General features: G+C 40.2%; 1 protein-coding gene across 1 annotated transcript in view; it reads left to right on the forward strand.

The window, feature by feature from the left end:
* Positions 1-25137, forward strand: part of LOC126403765 (phosphofurin acidic cluster sorting protein 1-like) — a 110799-nt gene that overhangs the window by 43383 nt on the left and 42279 nt on the right. Inside the window, exons 2-4 of the mRNA XM_050066527.1 lie at positions 15566-15653; positions 18284-18373; positions 22479-22604. Coding sequence (XP_049922484.1) covers positions 15566-15653; positions 18284-18373; positions 22479-22604 — 304 coding nt within the window. The remainder of the gene's footprint in view (positions 1-15565; positions 15654-18283; positions 18374-22478; positions 22605-25137) is intronic.

Here is a 25137-nt window from a genome sequence, read left to right on the forward strand (position 1 = left end):
ATTGAGCAGGGATGCCAAACATTTGCTGGTTCTGTCCTCTGAAATGTTTGGATTTTCTGTTACAGTGTTTATCACCTTTTAGATATGTACAGTAATATACTTTCTTTAGGACTGTACAATTAATCAAAATATTGATCAAAACTAGGGGTGTAACGGTACACAAAAATCTCGGTTTGGTACGTACCTCGGTACACAAGTCATGGTTCGGTTTTTTTCGGTACAGTAATGAAAAAAATAGACAACTATTAAATATCTTTTACTTATTGGTAACCTTATTAAGACATACCACCACAGCAGTTAACTCTTTTTACACAATTTTTGAATTAAACAAATATATATAAAATCCTGCTTTTTCACATTGTTTGAATGAAAATAGAAATATAAAAGTGAAAAATAAAATCCTGCTGTTTTTTTAACACATTTTTTGAATGAAAAATATAAATATACATTTCTGCTTTAACAGTTTTACTCAATTAAAATAAAAAGTATAGTGCAGCTGGTCAGCTTTAAAGCCTGCTCAGATTCAGTTTTACTAGGAACTTACTTAGCTTTCCCACTTTGTTAAAGTGCAGTAAACAAAACATGCTTATATCTAAAGTGCAGCTTAAACAATTTTACTCAACTCCAATGGCGTTGGTTATTTCTTTAGCGCGATGGTCAGGGAAACGCTCTTTCTTTTTAAACGACGACGATATCGTAGTTTGCACCAGATTGCTTTTTCTAGTCGTGCCGGTTAACGTTCAAACTCGGGTGGTGTCGCTTTAGATGCGTTAGCATGTTAGACGTGTTTCCAAGTACATACCCGACCGCTGTTCTGCAGTGTCGGCACACTGCTTTTGTCTTGTCAACTTGTTTATTTCCATCTTCGTATTTTACCCTGAAACCAAAGTGTTCCCAAACGGAGGACTTAAGGTTTGCGGGTGGGTCTTCAGGTTCGTCAGGCTCACTTGCCATGTTGTCAAAATGCGAGAATGCGCTGCACAAAGTGAAAGCGGAGATTTACGGTCGGACTCGGTCCGTCACTCAATTATGTCCGTCGGGGAACTAGATATTTTAAATGGTTTGGCTCGCAAAAATGGAATTAAAATAAAACAAAACAAAATAAAATAATATCCTGCGCCCAATAATTCGGTACAGGGTCGTGCCGAACCGGAAGTCGTGTACCGAACGGTTCGACACAAATACATGTACCGTTACGGCCCTAATCAAAACCGGACCGAGACCACCTCTTAGAGAAGGTCTTGGTCCGGTTGCTTTGGTGCACACCCAAGTGTGATTGCTGTGTTCACACCTGCCCAAACGAACCGCATGTAGGGGGCAAATGAACTTCAGTTTGATTGAACTGAATGAAACAGAGCAGGTGTGAAAGCACCCTCAGTGTGCAGGGTTTTTTTTTCTTTGTTCTTAGAGACTGTTTACCTTGGCTCAGCACACGGATACTACCTCTTGAGAAGCCTACATTCAAGAATGTAAACCTTTTGACATAACCAACAGTTTGAAGAGGTCACCCTTGGCTCTGGGAAATTCTGAACGGCGTTTCCAACTTTCCTTTTTTTTTTGTGATAATTTATAGACCAAAGATTATTTAATCAATTGAAAAAAATACTGTAACTGACAGAAAAGCCACACAAAAATGATCATTTTGTGGGTGAAGTATTCCTTTCAATCAGGCTGAAATGAGTCAAGCCAGTTTTCGTGCATCTTCCTTCAACTTGATTTTCCTTCCAGTGGTTTGATATTTGATATTGTTCTGTGGCTTAATTTGTATATCTGTGTGTGTTGGCGACTACATTTGTCATCTTTGGCAGACGTGCTGTCTTTTCTTCAGAGACTGGCCTTTCCAGAATGTCAGGGGTCAATCTTCCCACAGACATTATTGAACGATTCTCTGCCTCCGCCAGCTCCCCTCCTTTCATCCACCCATGCCTTCCTCTCTTCAACTAATAAACAAACAAATAGCAGCGACTGCTGGGAAAACACTAGGCGTTGTCAGCCAGAGGGGCATTAAACATTTATTTAGCGGTGGTGAATCAGACAGGGAGGTCTTCTCCAGTTTGTCCTGTAGAAGCATGAAGGCTCTCTGTGACAAATTGATGCACTCAGTAACCCACTGAGGACACACACAAAAACACTGTTCTTCGTCAATACACCATCACTCACACACCCTGCAGACGGAGGTCTTTCCTGTCTTTTATGATGTAATGTCCAACGATCGTAGCACAGTTTCACAACACAGGACAGGGGCATGATAAAGATCCTGCATGTGGACTTGACGAGCTAGGATGCATCAGACTGATTAACAGAGCTTTGATCATATTGCGCATACTGAACTGTAGATGCTAAAAGATTTTCATTACTTTTCATCACTTTCATGACGGGTGAAGGGACTGCAACTGCTGATGAAGACCATGTGACATGGTTAAAAGCTCCCAAGTAAGCTAATGAATCAAACTTAAGCCCAGTTCAGAGCAAAGATTCGTGACAAGACGGGTTGAAACATGCAACTTGCAATGCACAGTTCTGCAACGTTCTTAAAACCTGCCGGTTCACGGCAATGCAACTAGATGAGATGATGTATCATCTCAAGACTTCAACCTGGCCTCCAAATTTCCCAGATCCCAATCTGATCAAGCATTCGTTGGACGTGCCTTACCCAACCCACAGGACTCAAAGGATCCCCACTAACACCCTGGTTCCAGACACCACAGGACACCCCCAGAGGTCCTGAGTCCATGCCTCGACAGGTCAAAGACCCCACTGTGGATCAGACTTGGCTCTGACCTGTTGAGGCATGGACACAGGACCATGCCAGCAGGGATTGCCAATGCTATGACGAGATGTACTTGGTCTGTAACGATGTGTGGGTGGATGGAGTGCATTAAGTGGCATCCACATGAATATCAGGACCAAAGGTTTCCCAGAAGAACATTGCATTGTAAGAAGACGATCAATGTTAATCACTTCACCTGCCAGTGGTTTCAATGTTGTCACTTGTTGTATTGTTGTATCAGGTGCTAAAAAGATGTCGAGCAGAAATGGGATACTCAAGATTTATTGTAGGAATATTCACGACGTCCTCATCATGTTCTCGAAAGACATAAATGCATAATTCGTGATGTCATCAGTATGTTTGCGAAGGGAGTTTCTGAAGCTTGGTTTCCTCATAATTTTCCTAGCAGTTTCATGCTAAAAGGAAAAAACATCCCCAAATTCAGCTGAAGGGTTTGGCTGAGACACCGGTTAGTAAAGCAAACACACGCAACCAATACTGTACATGCCTAAACTCTTCTTCACTGGAACTACAGCGGGTAAAGTTAGAAGAAGTGAAACTGGTGTGTTGCAAGGAAAAATGTGTTGACACATGTTTTTCAAGAGAAGTCATGTGTTGTCCTAGTTTTTCTTTTTTACATTTTGTATCCAGCAACCATTAGAGGAACTGCAACTTGATGCACTTCCACATCGGCTTCAACGTTCACTTGTGGTGGCTGCGGCTTGGTCCAGACGTTATTGATGGTGCAGTTAAAACAGTGTGTGTGTGGGGGGGGGGATCTGTGTGCATCTCTCTGTTTTATTGATCATGATGTGAAGCGCACTATAACTGGAAGGCTGCTCCTCTGATGTGACATTCTCCAGATGATATGCTGTTTTACAAACAGTTCCCAAGGCACATTACCAGACAAGGACACACAGACAGGGTATCGACTTTCAGACATGCAGAGTAGCAGACGGCGCACAAACAGCATCTGGTAATACTTTTTTTTACAGTTTGTTTAATCCTTAGTAGGTGTCAGAAGGGTGGGGCTGCAGTCAGGAAGTTTAAACAACCACAGGAAAGCTTTTCAAAGTCAGTTGAGTACTTGTTTGAGTAATAACAACTTAACACTTTAACTGAAAACGAGCCTCTGAGGCAAATGTCCCAACAAGCTAGAGACAAACTTTACTTAGAGCTACTTTAAAGTTTATAGTCCGAATGACTCCAACCTGCAAAACTGCTCCATGCCACAAAAGTTTAATTGACATATTGTTATGATCACACTTGGATCTTGTCAGGTGAAGATTTGAGAGTTGGAAACCACAACTATATTTAAATACATATTGTGGTTAACCATCTAAACCACCCAGGGTGATTGAAGTATTGACAATAAACAATTCAGTACATAGAAACGAGAGTAAGAGAGAGTTGCTCATATCCACAAATATTGATTGAGCTTTCCTAGGCCATGGGAATAACACTGGAATCCTTAATTAAGGTGGTGTTCACCTTTAAAGGCTCTTTAAATGTCACCGTGTGCTCTAGGATACTTTGATGGACACTTTTCACGGTTCACAGATCACGATCGATTAATCAAGAAAATTATTGTCAGATATAAAAATAAAACAAATACAAATTGTTATTTGCAGCCTCAGTCCAACACACGCTGTTCCAGAAATACTCACTATATTAGAAAATGTGTATTGATCCGCCACTGAAAATAGTCCCCAACAAATGCACTATTAAATACACTACTCCCGTTTCAGTAACGTTTCCATTAAAAACTACAGTGCCCAGCTAGTTTAGGATAGTCAACTGTGGTTTGGTGTGTGGTGCAGGGACTTTTAATAGGTGATTGATTTCTGTTAGTATGCTTATCATATTTTCACGTTTTCCAAAGGAGACTACAAGGAAAGGTGACCTATATAATATGATTCATACATTGATATGAACTTCATGCATGCTTAAACTATTGTGTCCTCATATGAGGATATTATGTTTTGGGTTTACTTGACCTTATACGTCATTCTACTTAAGATAGACCTGTTGTCCTCATCCGTGGACACTCTTTTGTGCCATCTAGTGGTAGTAAAACCACAATACACTAATCCATGTTAAAACAAGATGGCCGCTTTCTCTGCCAAGTCAGTCTGCAGCCAATCCCGAAACAAAAGTGGACAAGGTCCAAAACCTGATCACATTTTAGAGTTGAAACTTGTTTATTTATGATAGATAAGGTTTCTAGTTTAAAATGCGCCACAGAAGTATTTGTTTACAGACATTGCAAATTTTTCATCAGCTTGTTAAAGCACATTGGGACTTCGTTATCGTCTCCTTTGAGGACAGTAGGGCTTTATTGTTGTCTCGTTTGAGTGTATTGTGGCTTTATTTATTTATTTATTTATTTATTATCATTGACAGTGTTTTGTTTTTTATACTTATCAAGTGCTACTAATCTCAAATAGCTTGGAAAAATTGAAAATGCATACCAAACAAAAGTTAGGGTCTCTGGAGGAGATACTTACTTGGTCTAATATAAAACATACCATTTGAAGATGTCACCTTGGGCTCTGGGAAATTACATGAGGCATGTTTCACTACGTTCTGCCATTTTATTTACAAATGATTTATTAATTAATCAAGAAAATAATGGGCAGATTAATCAGTAATTAAAGCTCCTACATACACTGGTTCTGTTGGAGGAAGTGCTCACCAGATTACAAAATGTGTATTCATCCACCACATAAAATAGTCCCCAACAAATGCACTATTTACTCCTGTTTTAGTAATGTTTGCTAAAAAACTACAGTGCCCAGCTAGTTAAGGATACTACTAAGCGTTTTTAAAAACTGAAACTATATATTTGTTTTAAAAATGTATGCCCTAAATAGGGAAGAGAGCCACAAAGACACCAGGGAGGTCAGAAACTATTGAGAGACTGAGTTCTTGTTCTTTTAACGATCAGTCGATTGACAAAAAATTGGTAAGTATTAGGAATGTTTCAAGCAAAAAAGCCAAACATTTGCTAGTTTCGTAATACTTAAATGTGAGAATTTGATGATTTTCTTTGCCGTACGTGATGATAAACTGAGCTAAGCTTTGGATTTTTGGACTGTTTCAGATAAAACATACCATTTGAAGATGTCCCCTTGGCCTCTGTGTATACAGTGCATGTTTCAGTATTTTCTGACTTCTATTGACAAAATAATGAACACCCAACCAATCGAAAATGACCATGATTGTTAGTTGCAGCCCTAGTTGATGTTGGTCTTTTCATAGGATTTGTTGACAATGTAAAAAATAAAGAATAACACCATCTGTATCCTTTAATGATGCCTCGTTTGAAATGTTTCTATATCGAAAGCTGAAACAATTTATTATTTCGATGATTGATTTGCTGCTTTTCTTTTAGCTTATTATGATAGTGAAAAATCCTGACGATTAATTGAGAAAATACTTGGCAGATTTACTGACAATTAATCAGTCAAACAGTATATCCTTTTTCTCGTTTACCTACTTATATCTATGTTAGAAAATAACTGGTACTTTAAATACAGTGCAGTTGATCAAAATGCCGTGAATTGAAAAGAGAAAAAGAAAGACTGTTAAGAAAGGTAGAAACAGAGCAGGTGCAGCTTCATTAATTAATGTATTTACAACAAATCTGTCAAAACAACTTTTTGACATTCAGTGGATGAACACATGAAGTGTTTGCACAGCCAGAACCCTTGTATTAGTATAAAAACCAGTTTCGGGTCCTAGAGATTTAAATCCTATTGGGAATTAATCAAAATCCTGGCTTAGCTCGACTCCCTGAAAGACAAATTGGTTGGTTGTTTTTTCCCCCATTATATATTGCAGCCTATAATTATATCCCAGCTGCTGCAGTGTAGAAGCAGGTTTGTAATTATTTGTGCAAGAAACACGACGCTGTGCTCCCATATTTCCATTCTTATCTGTACAATCAAAAGCCTTAGTGTTTCCTAGTGGCTGCACTGCCCCTTGCCATCGCACCCTGGTGTGTTTTCCTTTGAGTCCCTCTTGTCTGGTCTGTTGTCCAGATTGATAATAATGTGTAGTGACTGTCGAGGTGTAGTGACAGGCTGTCAGGGAGACGGCCCAGAGAAGTGAGAACTGGACCGGAGAGGAAGCGTTTGTGGCAGGCGGACTGTTGTGACCTTTACAATGTGATTCCTCTCGTCAGCTGTGGTGACAAGTGCTGTAACTGTGTGGCAGTCGGGACTTGAGCTGGGTTTTTTTTTTTAAACAATTGGCTGATTGTCTCATCCAGGGGGATTTTTTTTTTTTTACAGTAGTTAAGTTAAGAGTGCNGGTTTTTTTTTTAAACAATTGGCTGATTGTCTCATCCAGGGGGATTTTTTTTTTTACAGTAGTTAAGTTAAGAGTGCAGGGGTCACAGCCGAGGTGCTGTGGTAATTTTCCCATAAGAGAAGTGTCAGAAAATTAATAAAAACAGCAGCTATGGACCGTGGATGTCTCGTATTTCCATTCCCCTTTTCATTTTTGTACAAATCACTCTTGAATGGTTTTTTGTGCAGCTAATAGTGCTTCTGTTGTCGGCTGTGTTAAGAAGATGTTGTACAACTAATATTCAGCATTGTGCTTTAATGGAAGGCTCATGTTTCAGCCGAGTACAGCTGTAGTAATGCAGAAGTCCCACTGGTGCCCGTATCCATTTACTGAGCAACAATGAAGTACAGCTTGGATATTTACTGTAAGTTCTCAAGGGGAATTTAGACTTTGTTGTATCATGGAAGTAGAAATCCACTGAGCAGTTGATTAAGAGTTTCGTGCTACTGTGCTAGGGTGGCAAAATTCTGGGAATATTTAAGGTGGGAACTTTACAAGGGTATTGTTGGACAAAACCCCTAAATTTCTGTTTTATTACCATTATTTGCTCAGGCTGTTTATAGCTTGTCATATGCAGTTAGAAACAAACCTTTTGCCAGATCATAAACAGACGAAATTGTAAACCCTTTTAATGGAAATGGAAAACTTAGCAGTTAAGTTGAGTTGGGTGCCATTTAAAAAAAAAAAAAAAAAAAAAAATGCGATACCAGTACCCATACCCTTACCCTAAAAGTGATATCAATACCAATACATTGCTTTATTTGGCTCCGTTTTTTCTACTCTATTTGATAACCATCATATGAACAGAAGCATTTAGCTGCATGAAATGCCGCCAGACACCACAGGTGTAGTGTAGTACAATAGCTGTGTCTACAGCCTTTGAAGGATGCAGCCTTCGCGGTCTACGTTGGCCACGCCCTTTGAAGACCGCATCAGCCAAACTGAACCTAGCATCCAGCTGTGCTTGACGAAAGAAGGAGTAAGCTAGTGAGGTAGTTAGCCCTGAATTACGGACCCAAAGATTGTTACTATATATATTCTTTTTAAATTTAATAGTAGAGGAGATGATTCACCGCCAGAGACACCGCTCTTTGATATATTTTAGGCTGATGGACTGTTTTCAGGAAAACTTATTGAATTAATATTGTGTAAGCTGTGTGCTTTTAGCTAATAGTAATGTTAACAACAGTTAACTGGTAGCTTGTTAACAACTGTTGGTTAACCATCTTGGTATAGGCTGGGCCACGAAGGATTCATCCGTTGCATCCTCCAAATTAAGTGGGCAGAAGGCTGCATTTCTCAGCTGCATTTGACGAAGCCTTCGGAATGGGACGGCCTTGGTTGCACCAATGTGACGTAACCAGTCTTCAAATGCAGCCTTCGAAGGCTGCAGCCCCTGAATTGAGACACGCCTACTATACTTTAGAACATTTTGCTGGCTTCTTTGTACCCTGAACTCCCAACTCTGTCAAATACGCCGCGCTCACCATGACCACACCACAGGCTGTACGAGTTGTAGCAGCTGTGGTAGTTGGCCAATCACAAGTTGCGTTAAATCAAAGAACACTTGCAGTGATTGGCTGCAAGTAAAACCATACAAATAGTCATTTTTTTCTAGATCTGGGTACAAAAAGGATCACATGCAGGCGTCATTTGACTGGAAAGGTTTTGATACTGCAAAGTACTGGGTTCAAATTTTTACCCCTCAAATAAGTTCACTATCAAAAGGTAAAAATTTTTATAGTTTAAAAAAAAAAATAAATTCAGAGCTTAACTGTACTTGGAAAATTTCTAGAAATTTGCAACCATGGCATACTTGCAACCATAGTATGCCATAAGATAATAATATTGAAAATATGGAAACAGTTTGTTTCCACAATTCTTGAGCTTAAAAGAATACTTCACCCACAAATAGATTATTGGTACATCAATTACTCAGCCTGTGATACACTGAATTTCTAGAGAAAACTGTTTTTCTTCCATGTTGAATCAAGAAAAACTGAGAAAATTCTTGATGAATTGCAGCATTTAACAGCAGCAAAACTTGGTGTATTGGTGTAGTTTAGCAGTTAAACGCACTCCCCCCATGTCTACAATTCATCAAGAATTTGTGTTTACTGGAGGCATGCTGGCAAAAGTTTTCTTCATGAATTCAAGGTAACACAGGGTGAGGAATTGATATACAAATGGTGATTTTATTGGTTAAGTATTCCTTTAACTTCCCATTGAAAATCTCCAGGCATTTTCCACACATTTACGGGACATTAACCAACCTCATGCAGAGGTTCTAACATTTCTTCATTCTCGATCCTGTGCAGATTTGTGTCACTGCTTAACGAGCACCGTCAGTATGACATCTTATTTGAGTTTTGATTAATAACGCCCGGGCTTTCGAGGAGTTTTAAGACCCTCCAGAAGCTATAACCCACAGCTATGATGTCCGGCGGTGAAGGCCCCAGCGGTGTCATAAACATTTACTCGTCTCGTCAGCTCTGTGATTGATCACACTCTTGGAGAGAAACGCTACTGAGCAGGTACAAACCAATGATGTCCTTCTGATGTGCGCCAACTGGCAAGATTGACATCGTACAAAACGTCCTTTTAGACTCTCGGAATGACGTGTTATGGTTAAAGAGATTTATATAATCTGGACGGACATGTGCTCAGGTTTTGAGTGGAGATTTTGGCCTTTCTCTTTAGAACAACGTGAGACATGGTCTTTATTTTGAAAGGCACCAGCGCCAAAGCCACAACTTCCAGTTCATCTGTGACTTTTCGAGCACTACATGCCTATCCATCTTCCAGTCTGACTGTCTCACCCCTTCTGTCCCATCCTTTCCCCCCCTTGTCTCCCTAATGGCTTACCTCAGGTGCTTCAGTCCCATTCCAAATCGACCCCTGGCACCCGTCCTCTCCTGCCTCCTCTCCACCTTTATTCACTGCACTCACATCCAGCAGGTGTAAGCAGAAGCTGCACTTAGCTGCCCTTTCTATCAGAGGAGAAAAATTGATTTGTTTTTATTCATGGATTTAGCCTCTCCTGGCCACTTTGATCTCGCGCGTAAAGCCTCGGGACCGAGGAGGGAGGCTCTCGGTGTTTTGTGGCTGAGTGTTACAGTGGTTGCGTCAGCAGTCGGGCCACTCCGTTTTTAAGTGTTGGGATGGGAGCGCTGTAAGAAAGATGAAAGGCGGTGAAGTAGGGTGGATTTGGAGGAAGGCCCAGGTGAGATGAGAGGGAGCCGAGGGTGGAGAGGTGTGTTTGGATCAGGGGTGAAATTTTTCTGTCCACTCTGTCTGCCTTTAATCTTTTCTCTAGAAGTTAGAGGGTGTGTGTTTGTGTATCAGCACTTCTTTTTCTCCCCACAGGCCTGCCTGGACTATTGATCTACTCTGTGGAGAGCTTGGCCGATTGTTTTCTCATTGATTGCGTTGATTACTTTCCTCTATTGTTTCAGTCATCCAAATCACCTGAAATGGATTATAAAATGGATGCAGGCTGTAAACAGAGCAGGGTTGGGAAGTGATAGTAGATAGTATCTGAACCCTGGGAAACTTGCTGAATACATGCTATAGAGACTCATAAACCACCTCAGCGCATTTGCTTCATGAATTAGTGATTTTAAGTCTAAAAAATCAGGGTTCCTACACATTCATTTATTCGTGGTGGCCTGCTAAGATATTTGCATTTGCTGCCACATGTTGATTTGCTATTTTTGGAGCTGGACCAATTATTCTGAGGATTTTTTGAATATACCATTCAGGACACTAACGAAGCAGCAGAGTGCCCAGGCGTGATGAAGGGGGAACATATGTTTCCTAATTCATATAGAAAAAAAACAACAGCACTTTCATTTTAATATTGTCCATTATTTTTACAAGCAACTTTGCATTATAGCTGCAATGATTAGTTGATTAATCAATTACTTGATTGAGAGAAAATTCAATTTTTTAAATAATTGAATAATCATTTCAGTCATTTTCTAAAAATAAAAATGTCAAACAGTTGGAAGTTTGATCATAAATGTGAGAATTTGCTGCTTTTCTTAATCATATTTGAAAGTTGTAAACTGGGTTCTGGACAATTGGTTGGACAAAAGCAAATTAAAGATGTCACTTTGAGGGGCGTTGGTGGCTTAGTGGATAGAGCAGGCCCCCAATGTACAAGGCTGTTGCGGCAGCGGTCCGGGTTCGACTCCAGCCTGTGGCCCTTTGCTGCATGTCACTCCCTCTCTCTCTCCCCCTTTCACACTAGCCTGTCCTATCCATTAAAGGCCAAAAAGCCCAAAAAATATCTTTAAAAAAAGAAAAGAAAAAAAAAAGATGTCACTTTGGGTTCTTGGAAATTGTGATTAACTCTTGTTACAGTTTTTGACATTTTATAGACTAAATGATTAATGGATGAATCAGAAAAATGATCGACAGATTATTCCAATGAAAATAATTGGTAGTTGCAGCCCTACTTTAGATGAAACTGGCTATATTACCATGGAAACCGTGCATCCCATGGCCCAGCGCTGGGTCTAAAAGTTTGCTGTCACTCGCCTCGGCAGCAGCACCTCCTCTGATCTAATTAATTGATTTGAATTGATCAACTAATCCAACCACAAACTGATTGACTGATCAATGATCCGCCTCACAACTACAAACCAAACAAACTCCAGCCGTGGAAACAAAAAAAGCATGAAGACTTCCACCTGCACTGCATTCAACAGCCCGTAGTAACCTCCCAGTTTAGAGAGGGGACACAGAATGATCACAAAGGCACCTACAGCAAAACCTAGATTTAAATTCTGTGGGAAACACTGAAAATGTTAACTGATACCAAGGTGACACCTTCATATTGCTGCTGTTATTCACTGGGAACCTATAATAAAACCTATTGCTTTAAAGATGTTTTTAAACACAGAAAAGCAGCACAAATCTTCACAGTTAAAAAGTTTGACCCTGAAAATGTTGACATTTTTATTCCTCCGTGCCGGTGATAGCCAAAGCTGGAGGCATTATGTTTTCAGGTTGCCCACCTGTACGTTACGTACAAATGTCTGTCCATCTGTCCCATTCTTGTCATGAACGCGATATCTCAAGAACACCTTAAGGGAATTTCTTCAAATTTGGCACAAACGTCCACTTGGACTCAACAATGAATGGATTAGAATTTGGTGGTCAAAGGTCAAGATCACTGTGACCTCAAAGACATGTTTTTGGCTGTAATTCAAGAATTCAGACACTAGTTCCTACAAAATTTCACACAAATGTCTAAGTCAGCATCGCTGTGACATCATCATGTGCAAATACACTTTCTGGCCATTTTCAACGTCATATCTGAACAGAAGGGGAGACATTTGATCAGATACTGAGTTGGTGACACTCATCTTGGGTATCCATCTTGAAACTGTGCTGATTGTATAGATCTTCTCTCAGGGGGAAGTTGTGAGTGAAGCATCCACGTTTTAGAATTTGTAGCTTCTTTGCAACAACATCCATATTTGAAGCATTGTCAGCTGTCATGGCTGCATAAGAATCTAGTAGACGTGGATGTAAACAATTAAATGGTTAATTGGGTGTCTTTTTTGGCAAAGGCAGTACATATTTGTCCTATGTATCCCTAACCTTTTGTCTAACGTAATGTCTTCCTATTTTCCTCTATTATTTCTCCTCTTCCTGATTCTGTGCAGAGGCATTGATGAGGAAATATGGCTATAGATTTATTTATGTATTTCATTTTTTATTCATTTTCTAAATCACTTTAAACAATCAGAAATGTACAAATTGTTGTCCCTATGTTCAGATTTTTTTTGCTCTTGCAAATTCATTGGTTTTCTTCAGCTGTTACTGGTTGCATGAGCCGTGCAGTTAAATGTCCTATTGCGCGTTATCGCACAGTATTAGAAGCATAATAGGAACACTGTAGAATCAGTGTTACATTTTTCTCTCCTCTCCTCTGAATAAAATAATCTTGTCCTGTAAAAGAAGTCACTTTTTCTTTTTACATTTGCAATGTCAGACAGTTCATCTCTTTGTGTCAGCCTCTTTCATCCTCACATCTCTATTCTCCCTCTCGATATGTCCCTCAATTTTCATGTCTCTTTTTTTCCTTCATTGTCTGACTGCTTGCTTGTTTTTTTCTTGTCTGTATTCATCACTTTTGTGTTTGTCATTTTTCTCTATCTCCCCTCTCTGTCTCTTTCTTCTCTTTGTCAGCCTGTCTGTCTTTTCATGTTTTCCTGCATGCCATTCTTTCATATAATATGCTATCTGTATCTCTGCATTTTTCCTTTGTTTTCTCGCTACCTCTCTGAATCCCTCCCGGCGGCCCCTGCGGGTCTATTTTAGTGGTTTACTTTCTGTCTCTAAAGCCCTGGAGGTGAATTATTGAACAGACTGACCACTGGCTGCACAGCTGCTGTTTGGGTGTGTGTGTGTGTCTTTTCTCCAATTTCATTTCAGTTCTTTGAGTGCTTCTTGTCTGTGTCTCTGTGTTTTTGAACAATTGTTTATCTGTGTGTGTAACTTTAGTGCATTTTTACGTGTGTGAAACAGTTGGGAACTTGTAGCTGAGCCGCAAATTGTACTTACACAAGCTTTTTTTCCTCAAATTGAAGACATTCAGCATGATTTTGTACGTTTTGTGTGTGCTGACGTAAGTGTCGGCATCAGTTAGAAAAAAGGACCCTTATACGAAAAAAGCAAACCACTTTCAGTCCCGTCGGGGGCGTAATTGAATCTTTTTTTAACAGTTTTTCATCAGAAAAAACACAAAGTTGCACTAAAAACCTCTTCAGGTGTCACTTTTCATTTTGGTTTTGCTTTTATTTGATGCTTCACTGGAGAGTCAGAATGTGAAGATGAAGCAGAAAGAGGTTGACACATGCTGCTTCTTTATTTTTTGCCTTTAACACTGTTTTTAAGGCATAACAATAGTTTAAGTGCCAAGTAGGTTTGCATGTACAAGGCATTTGTCTTGTGTTTTGTTGCATAACGATGAATACAATGCATAAGTCAAGAGCCATAATATAAAATTGAAAAATTCACAATAGAAAATGTAATATAATATTAAAATAGGTAAAAATATATCTATAAATATGCACTAACTCTTCAGCAAGGCTCTGCTCATGCATCATCAATCAACGACAAACACCAAATATTAAAAGAAAAATGTTTTCAGAGCTTGTCATCAATCCGCACCTCATTGTGAAGATGTTTGTTTCTGCTGTCTTTGAATTAAAAGTTCACCGTGAAGCTTTCCCCCACCTCTTGACAGCTTCTCATCCATTTTGCACTTTCCAGGCAGAGTTACTGTTTTTGACAGGGAATTGTATAAGTAGGGAAATAAAGAGCTCAAAAATCTGAGTAGGTGTCGGTTTCTATTGCGTGCAAAGATGCTGAGCGCCTTTTTTGGCTTACAGCTCGTTAAAGTTTAAGTTTTGTATTTTCAACCTGGTCTCTTTTTTGTGTCTTCCAAACCCACCAGACTCCATTTAAATAAACGGTAATTTTATTATCGTACACACACTTCATTTAAAATCAACAGAAACAAAGTAAACCTGTCTTAGTTTGTCTAGTTTCCACTGTTCCGACAATCACCAACTCCGGTTTGGTTGAAATAAACACTGTTAAATATCATTGCTGTCCGATGAAAAACCTGTATCTCCACTTTTGACGATTTTGACTTTCTACAGTGCATAGAGTGTCCATATTATTCCCTAGCAACCGTTAGCGTTGGGTATCTAAATGACCAATGGAAAGATGTTTTATTACTTCATCTATTCAACACGTATCTCCATTGGGTGTCCATCAAAAGGCGTAGAAAGTCAAAATCATCAAAAGTGGAGATACATGTTTTTCATCGGACAGCGATGATCTGCTGACTCTATACACGCTAAAATGACTGTTTATTTTAATGGAGTCTGGTGCAACTGGTGATGGCGATTATGGGGCTGTTTCTGGTTAAACAAAAAGGATCTTACTCTTAAACAAAATGGTCTGTCTCTGTAGGGATCCTTTCCATAATGTTGTCAAACAATCTGAGCCTGTCAGTGGCGAATCAAGCACTTTTAGTGGACATAAATTGACAGTGCAAATGTTCTACCGGCTGCAGCACTCTCAGTCATTACTGGAACAATGAGCAATTACATATGTGAAAAGCTTATAAAATACTAAAATATCAAAACATTAGGAGTAACCAAAGACCACTGCGAACATGTGCATCTTACCATTTGTCTTAAAAGTGTCAAGGTAGAGGGAGCATTTGATTGAGAGTGGAAGGCTATTCCAAAGCTTTGAAGCAGCTACCGCAAAGGCACGATCTCCCTTACCCACCAGATCGATCATGGGACAGTTAAGAGACATTGTTCTGAGTATCCAAGAGGTCTAAGAGAGTTGGAGTAGGGGCAGGGGGCTATGATGTCATTCAATCTAAGTGTCCTTGTGTCTTGTCCACAGGCTGTTCAACCTGACTCTGAAGAAGCTGATCATGCTGAAGGAGCTGGATAAAGACCTCACCTCTGTGGTCATCGCCGTCAAACTGCAGGTATGTGATATCTCTACAGTCAGGCAATGAAATGGGCAGCAGCAGTGGAAGGGATAGGTTCAAAATGGTAACTGTAAAACCAGAGCTGCTAAAATTGATTAAATCTCATTCACCAAACCAGACTTTTGAACATGGAAATATAATCCAATCAGAAAGATAATGTTGTTTAAATATATGTAGAAGCCAATGAAAACACCTGAATGAGTATAGAACATAGTATAGGTCAAAGTTAATGTTTGTAATGTCTGATTAAACTTTCCAGGAAATAAAAAACGCCTCATCAGTGACTTAGTCAGCAGCTTTAATTAAAGAACTTATTTCTTTAGCTTAAATCAGCAAAATTGTATTTAAGGACTCAAAGAATTTCCCTTACTCTAAGTGAGCCAAACCAGAAGAGCAGTAGATGTTGAAATGCTGCTCAATACACCACAAAATGAGCTTTTTTTTTCCTTCAAAGTTTCCGTTTTTGTAGGAGTCGTTCATTGTTTTGTTGAGTCAGGTTATTGGATCTGGACACACCTCCTCCTCTCTGTTTACAGCCAAAATACTTGTGCAACTCCTCCACAGCGTTGTACTCTAAATGACTTCTTGCCTTCACTTGAGAGGATCAGGAATGTTGAAGCTTTGGTTTCTGATTATTAGAAGTCCAGTATTGAATTTGTTATCATGTAATGTCTTTGTAACAGCAGATGGAGCCAAATTAAAGGGATAGTTCTGATTTTTTGAAGTGGGGTAGTATAAGGTACCTATCCATAGACAGGGTATAACGTATGGCAGATGCCAGTCAGTTCAAGTTCAAGTATCTTGGGGTCTTGTTCACGAGTAAGGGTAGAATGGAGCGTGAGATGGATCAGTGGTTTGGCGCAGCGTCTGCGGCGCTGTGCCAGACTGTCGTGGTGAAGAGGGAGCTGAGCCAGAAGGCGTAGTTTTCGATTTACTGGTCCATCTACGTCCGAACCCTCACCTATGGTCATGAGCTCTGGGTAGTGACCGAAAGAATGAGACTGCAGATACAAGCAGTGGAAATGAGTTTCCTCCGTGGGGTGGCTGGGCTCAGCCTTAGAGATAGGGTAAGGAGCTCGGACATCTGGAGGGAGCTGCTGCTCCTTCACGCTGAAAGGGGTCAGTTGAGGTGGTTCGGGCATCTGATCAGGATGCCTCCTGGTCGCCTCCCACTGGTAGGAGGCCCCAGGGCAGACTCAGAACATGCCGGAGGGATTGTATATCTAGTCTGGCCTGGGAACGCCTTGGGGTCCCCCATGAGGAGCTGGAAAGCGTCACTGGGGAGAGGGACGTCTGCCCCTGCGACCCGGCTTTGGATAAATGGATGGATGGAGATGTCAGTCGGCATGCCACCAGTTTGGAAAAGCAGGCTGGAGTCCAACCAAATATTCTCACTCACTCAGACAGCTCCTTCTGCTTCAGCTTCCTATCTATGCTCTTGTCAAAGCCACCAGACTCCAATGACAAAAACGATGATTTTAGCTTGCTGAACACAGGAGTCACTGATCTACCACTGCCTCAATCAGTCAGTTTGTGTTACTCTGTGACTTAAGTGAATCCAAACTAACTAATCGATCAAGGCAGTGGTAGACCAGAAACACCTGTGTTCAGTGATGTTTAAGTGCTGTTTTCTCAATGGAGTCTGGCTTTGAAGAGAGCAATGTCACAACTTCTGTTCCCCGTCAGAAATCGCTGTCTGGTGGCAAGGTAAAGCAGTGAAAATATTCTAAATATATTGTGCACTTACACTGATAAGGATTTTGGCTAAAACACATTTTGCTGCTGACCTTTTTACAGCAGGAAATTGCTTAGCTTCTGTGTTGGCATTTTAGTCTGCTTCTCCAAACTGGGGTCGTACTGACTGACATCTACTGTAGGTAATATACTGACTATGGATAAGTGTCTTATACAACCCATCTTTAAATGATCTGAACCATCCCTTTGACATGAATAACCTTAAAAAATATGGTATTTTTTGTTTGATTTATTATGTTGTCATTCCACAAACACAGTTAGGATGCAGAAATTAAGAGTGTATCAGCTCACTTCATCCATATTTAGTGTATTCATCTGTATTTCTTCACCTCCCCTGCTCTGTTGCACTTTTCGTGCACTCCACGTCGTCTCCATCTTGTCCATAATTGAAGAAAAACAACAGATTCCTTGTAGTTTTCAACACAATCCAATTTAAGATGTCTAAATTCCCTTTTAATGCTGTGGCTCCACTCCCAGTTTCTGCTCCTTGGCTTGTTTTCACTCTTCGCCATCTCCATCTTGTTTTCTATCTAAGTAACCAATAAATTCTCTGCTGTTTCTGGCAAATAATACAATCTAAGCGGTTTTAATTCTTTTTCCACGCTGCTGCTGCCGCCACTTGCTCAATCTTCCCTCCCGGCTCCCTCCTATCCGTCAGTTTCCTTGTCTTCACCTCCCTCTGTCTCAACCTCCTTTCCGTCCTACGCTTCTCTTCTCTGCATGTGGTTGATGAGGGTTCGTTGTTTCAACTCTGCTGGAGTTAGCCGGGGCATGCTAACAATAATCTCCTCTACTTTCCCCTGCTCTCATGACGTTCTCTCTTTTGTCTTTTCTCTTTCTCTCTCTCTCTCCTCTTCCTGTCGCCTACTCAGGGCTCCAAGCGGATCCTGCGCTCCAACGAGATCCTGCTGTCCTCAGCGGGGCTGACAGAGACCGACCTGCAGCTCACCTTCTCCCTGCAGGTAAAGACGAAAGTTCAGAGAGGTCAGGTACCTGTCTGTCAAAAGATAACAAAAACTTTATCATGCTTTTTTTTTTTTACCCAACAGACATTGCCAAACATAACTTCAATAAAGGTGGAAATGTCACAACAGATAAATGATGCAAAGTTAAGAGATGTCAAGCTGAACTATTGTAAATTATTGGGGGCAGGGCTTCTGAGCAAAGTAGTCAAAGTGAATGAATGCATGCCGATTAAATCACCACGGTTTTCTGACAAAAATAATAAAATACATAATAGGGAGACACCGATTGTGAAATTCTAGGCTGATACCAATGTTTAAAATAACAACTTAGCAACTTAGCTCTCCTTCTGCTGATTTCAACACAGATTTGTTGCTCACAATGTAGCATTGTTTGGGGGGGCAGTAGCTCAGTCCATAGGGACTTGGGGTGGGAACCGGAGGGTCGTCAGGATAAGTCCCCGACTCAAGTGCCCTTGAGCAAGGCAACGAATCCCCAACTCGAAGGGCACTCGGGTGGCCCCGACAGCTCTCCATGTAATGCGCGTATAGGTCCTGCGTGTGTGTATTTCAGGCCTGTGTGTATATGATGACCGAGAGAAAAAATTGAATTTCCCCTCAGGGATTCATAAAGTATATCTTCTTCTTCTCTTCTTCTGAAACAATATAGTGTGTCCTCGGATGGGTCAATAATGATTTTACTGCGTTCTTTTGTCCCGAAGGCGTCCAGGGAAAGATATATGCTCATTCCAAACACATTTGCTATGACCCACATGATGGCGGGAAGCTGTTAGCCCGGAGCAAAACCGATGCGATACAACAGTAAAACATCAGCCACTGCCATCGCCGAATATCATCTTATTGCCAATAAGCCAATGGGAGTCAACAAGGCGAATATTGGCGGATACAGATACATAAACAACTTGATGAACAGAAGTCAAATAAAGTCTTGTTTTTCACAAAAATGTCCTTGTTATTACAGTAGCTTAGTTTTAATCTTCTCATGTAGTGCTCAGCACCATCTTTAAGCTAAAACTAACCACTTGTTTTTTGGAATATGTCCTTTTAGATTTTATTTTAACAAAAATAGAAGAAGAAGAGTAAAGAACCATGCTAGCAGCTCAGGGACAGGGGCTTTACTAGCATGCCAACATGCTGATATTAAGCAGGTATAATATTTACAATGTGTATCATCTTCTTAACATGTTAGCATTTGCTAATTAGCACTAAAAACCACTGAAGCTGATAGGAATTTCATTAGGTCTGAGGAAAAGCTGTAGGCTTGAAACGTCACTCTGCATTAAAATCCCTCTAAACGGGAGCTGCTTGGTGTGGAGGCTTATTTGTTTTCTACTTTGCCAGACATTTCTTTGGTCCAGCATCCACTCCATTGGACATTGGGATGTGCGTGTCTTTTGTACTGTTTTCAGTGTCATTCGTTTAGTAAAATGTTGGTGCAATTTATCACAAAAGAACAAATTGAATTGTCACAAGCCGCCACAAATGAATTTTGGGCCATAATAATGAAACAGAAATGCCACGAGGCCCTGGAGGGCCTGTTTTCCAATTAGGTAAAAGGAACGCAAATGAGTTTTTCATAATATGTTTCAGTAATGAAATTTTTAGCTTGACCCTGTAATGATATATTTAAAGAGGCCCTGCTTTGCTCATTTTTCAGGGTCATTCTTGTTGTAGTAGAAACCCAAAACCCATGTTTACATGCTTTAATTGTTTAAAAACAACAACAACAAAAAACACTGTATTTTACTCATTTTAGTTTCCTCATACTTTCTGTGCTGGAACAGATGTATTCACCCTGTGATTGATCAGTGTTTCTTGGTCTCACGCATCTTGAAATCTTTGTCATTGCAGCCAGGGAATAACTGTAACAGAGTATAGCGATACTTTCTGCAGTGAAAAATCACCAAAAAAACCTTCTAAATACAACCATACATGGTCCAGCAGGAATATGATGTGAAATTTGTGATGCGTGAGAAATTAACAACATTGGCAACCAAGATTGATTTCTGCATGTTAGCATGTAGCTACATGTAGCAGTATTGTGGCAGTTTGGGAATGAATGTGTTTAGCAGCACATTTTCTCATTACAAATCAACAATGAAGACTTCTAAACAACCGGTAATGCACCAGCAGGAATATAATCCAAATTTAGGGAGAAATTAACAACATCAAGAACCAATATTATATATTTCCCTGATGTTAGCAAATAGCTACATGTAGCAGTGTGCTGGCCAGGGGACAACTGTGTTGTGGCACTTTTTCATTGAAAAAAAATCCCAACACAATAAATGCTTTTAAACAAAACTGGAAATGTTCCAGCAGTATTAAGATCCGAAATTGGGGAGATCAGCAACCAAAATTATATAATTTCATCATGTTAGCATGTAGCTACAAGTAGCATTGTGCTGGCTGCCAGGGAATAACTGTATAGCAGCACTTTCCTCCGATAAGATCAACAATAAAAGCTTCTAAACGCAACACGACATGTTTGGGGGCAATATGTTACGAAATTAGGAAGAAATTTAAAACACCAACAACCAAGATTACAACTTTCCCTGACATTACCATGTAGCTACATGTAGCAGTATAGTGGCAATGTGGGAATGATTGTTTGTAGCGGTACTCTTTCTTGTTACAAATCAATAATGAAAGCTTCTAAACAACCAGTAATGCACCAATGGGAATATAATCCAAAATCAGGGAGAAATTAACAACATCGACAACTAAGATTACATGTTTCTTTGATGTAAGCATGTAGCTACATGTAGCAGTGTGCTGGCTGCCAGGGAATGACTGTGTAGTGGCACTTTTTCATTAAAAAAAAACTACAATAAATGCTCTTAAACAGAACTGGAAATGTTCCAACAGGAATATGATCTGAAATTGGGAAGAAATTAACAACATTGACAACCAAAATTATATATTTCCATGATGTTAGCATGTAGCTACATGTAGCAGTGTACAGACTGCCAAGAAATAACTGTATAGCAGCAATCTATTCCGATAAAATCAACAATAAAAGCTTCTAAACTCAACTGGACATGTTCTGGTAGGAATATGTTCTGAAATTAGGAAGAAATTTAAAACACTGACAGCCAAGATTACATGTTTCCCTGACGTTAGCTTGTAGCTTCATGTAGCAGTGTAGGCTATAGAGTGCCTGAGACAGATGACCATATAAAGAAATCTGTCACGAATTGATGTCAGCTTGTCTTGGAAGTAGACAAAAAAAATTGAAACAGCATTCAGAATGGTTTGAAGCCAAAGGTTTTTGCTCATAAGGAATATTTTATGCATGTTTACTTCATTAGTAGAAACTTTCCGTGTTTAATATACATTTCCAACATTGTAACATTTAAATGTATATGGCAGAAAATATGCAAAGCAAAATAGTACCCCTTTTAATTTTCCAACTTTGTGTTTCTACAGTCTTGATCCATAAACATGAAGGATGTTTATTTTGGTTGCAGAGGTGCAGAGATTAAACTGTGCATGTAATAAACATCAGACCCAGACATGCATCAACACTCGTACAGCGTTTTACGTTCAGTACCTCTGTGCTTTCAGGCCGAGCACGGTTAATGTAATTCCCAGCAGGGTTTCTTCTGCTCTAAATCATCCTTTCCAATTTCCATGTTTCTAAATGCTGCTAAAAGGTCAGGGAGTTCTTCTCTCTGGATCTTAGCGAGCGCAGTGAGCCAGACATTATACATTATACATTTAACTTTCTACAGCAGCGGCACTGTGGAGAGGAAGCCTATTAAAACCAAGCAGCAGAGTGATTTCATGGCTTTGAACATTGTTACAGGAGTCGGTTTTTGTTCCATTTATAGTGCAGCCGGTGAGATTCTTAATGAAGGGTTATGTCATAGCAAGGATGTGACTAAGTGGCTCGACACTTCAGGACGCCAAAGACAGGTCAGCGGGTGTGAGTGCTTTATGCAACGATTGGCCTGATTATCATGACCTGGGAAACACAAATGTCATCGCTATATCAGTTTGCATCTGAACCCGTTTAGCAAGTCACCCACCTGTCAGCTGTTCTGTGCATATGTTTGCTCATGTGTGTATTTTGTGCCCACAGTACCCACACTTCCTGAAGAGGGACGCCAACAAGCTTCAGATCATGCTGCAGCGACGGAAGCGATACAAGAACCGAACCATCCTGGGCTACAAGACCCTGGCTCTGGGACTCATCAACATGGCCGAGGTATTACAGCTCGATTCAGCTCTTAAGTGATGTTACACTGAAATCCAACATGGAAGTTTGAAAGAAAATGTCCTTACTGAACCTCTCACTGTTCAGTGCCTTCCAGAAGTCTTTCCCCGTTCCCTTCTTATTTACTTAAGTTTCAGATGGTATCACTTCTGTCCCCCAGAATGCCTTCAAAGCTTTACTCCCTAAAGAAATACCACTGATATTGGTATTAACTAGGGTTTCCCCCGACTAAGAATTCTCCCAGTCGACCCATAGTCACCATTTAAGGCCATTAGTCGACTAGGCACCTGCATGTTTACGATATTAATTTAATTATTAAATTATATATTTTGGGCGGGGCAACACAATGGTTTGAGTTGAAGGTGTGAGAAAGAATAGTATCAGTAACATTGTTAACACTGTGCTACATTACAGAGAAATACAAAACCGTACTAATGAACCTTCATTAATATAGGCCTATATTTTATCTACAAGTGCACGTCACACACTGAGCAAGCCGCCTGTTAATGACGCTGTGGGCTAATGGGCATGTAGCTACTTCCATGTTTCAGATGATACGTCATGTTTGTAGTCGACCAATGAAGATGAGTTTACATATCACCTTGGGTTCGTCCTTCACCTTCTCAAAATGATCCCACACTTTGGATTTCCTGCCTGACATGTTATTAACTAGCCTGTGGAATAACCGCAGGTACCAGCCCTGGAAATTAACCTGACCATTTCCTGTGTCTGTCCTTTCAAATTAAATTCCCACATGGTCCAATCATATAGGTTTTGATTTATTTTGACAAGGTGCAGCTCCTAATAGAGTTTCACATTTGTTTGTTTATCTTGCGACTAAGCGACCAATGAAATCTTGCTGTCTAATAACCTTTCTCGTCGACTAACAGTTGGTCAACTATTTCATGTCTCTGTGGTGACATGCCTATTGAGGATTAGCGACACATTATTTCAGTTTTAAATTTGACTTAACTGTCCTCATTTCAAGAGGATCCACTTTACCATAAAGCGGAATTGCAGCTACAAACAAAACTTTGGATTTCATCTGACACAAGATACTGCTATTGTTTCATTTGGTTAAAATCTATAACAAGAAAAACAACCAACAGGCAGTTCATTTGCACCCTGTTGCAGGATAGGTGGAGAAATGGCTCCTCTTTAAAGCTGCTCAGTACATTTTTGTGCATTTTCAGCTCCTCCACAGCAGCAGATGGAGGTTAAGCTGCGTGTTTGAAGGCTGCGAGGTGTTGAGTCAGCAGAGTCTCGTCCTCTTCAGCAACATAAGCGTCCCAGCTGATATGAGCTGTTGACCCAACAAACAACCGGTCACAGGCTCATTTCCCTAAACATGCAGCCTCTGCCTCCTGCTCCAGTCCACTCTCTGTTTAACTTTGTTTCACTGTCGTCACAAAGTGATTTGTAACCTAATATCAACCAGAATGTAAATCTATTCTTCCATATTCCTCTGTAATCATTCGGAAACTTTTATTCGCAGCGGCGCCTTTCAAAACTTCTTCAGCGCTAACCTTCATTTAACCTTCATCCAAACTCAATTCAAGCGAGTGCACTTTTAAAATCCACCTCGGATTTCTCGATCTTTGTCCCGGCGTTCTTTTCTCGGCCACCATAAATGTCGCCATAAATCAAACTCCCAATTAAATTTTAGCCTCTTCTGCCAAAAGCTCCTCACAACTCTCCGTCTCTCACAATATGAAACCTTTATAAAAGCCGTGTGATTTATGCTGTGTGTGTGTGCGCACATGTGGATGGTCCTTGGACTTTATGAATGTCTGGTGGCTTTCGTAGTGAAGTCAGGTTTATTTACAGTGTAAAACACCTTGAACAAACCGGCTCGCCGTAAAATAGACAGAAAAAGACATAAATACAGACTCAATGAAGAAGTAGGTTTTGTCTCGGGGATGTTTACACTCTCGACAGTCAGCTGAGTCTTTTATCAAGAGGAAATTACACCACAAACAACAGTACAATGAGCTGATAGAGCGCATGAATAAAGAAACCCTTCTTGTGAATTCCACCTCTGCACAGAAAAGGCTTTTTTATCTAAAATAATGTGTTGCTCCAGTCTTTCATGGTGCCTGCTGGCTATCTGCGGCTGCCTCTGCATTTAAAACAACTTTAAATTTTATTCATGAAGCTCTTTCAGCAGACAGGTTGTGCTTCGCAGAGGGCAAAGGACACAAATGCAGACTCTTACGCATGATAGGTTCAAACTCATTTCCTTCACAGGCACAGTAAAAGTCTGAACTTTGCCCAGCGCTGTGTGTGTGTCAGAAAAATAATATGCTGTAGGGGACACACTCAGGTTTCCAGTTCAAACGTTCCTATCAGAAGTCACAAAGACATGCCATTTTGATGGTGCTGCTTTAATACGACGTGCAGTTTCCACTGACCCAGCAGGTATTGAGAGGATGAACCGCTGAACCTGCTTGAAAATAAAAAATGCTTTGCTTCTGAACTTGAGGTCTTACTTGAGTTTTCAAAATGAAAACCACGGGAATACAAT

The sequence above is a fragment of the Epinephelus moara genome, chromosome 17 (genome assembly GCF_006386435.1).
Source record: "Epinephelus moara isolate mb chromosome 17, YSFRI_EMoa_1.0, whole genome shotgun sequence".
In the NCBI taxonomy this organism is placed as follows: domain Eukaryota; kingdom Metazoa; phylum Chordata; class Actinopteri; order Perciformes; family Serranidae; genus Epinephelus; species Epinephelus moara.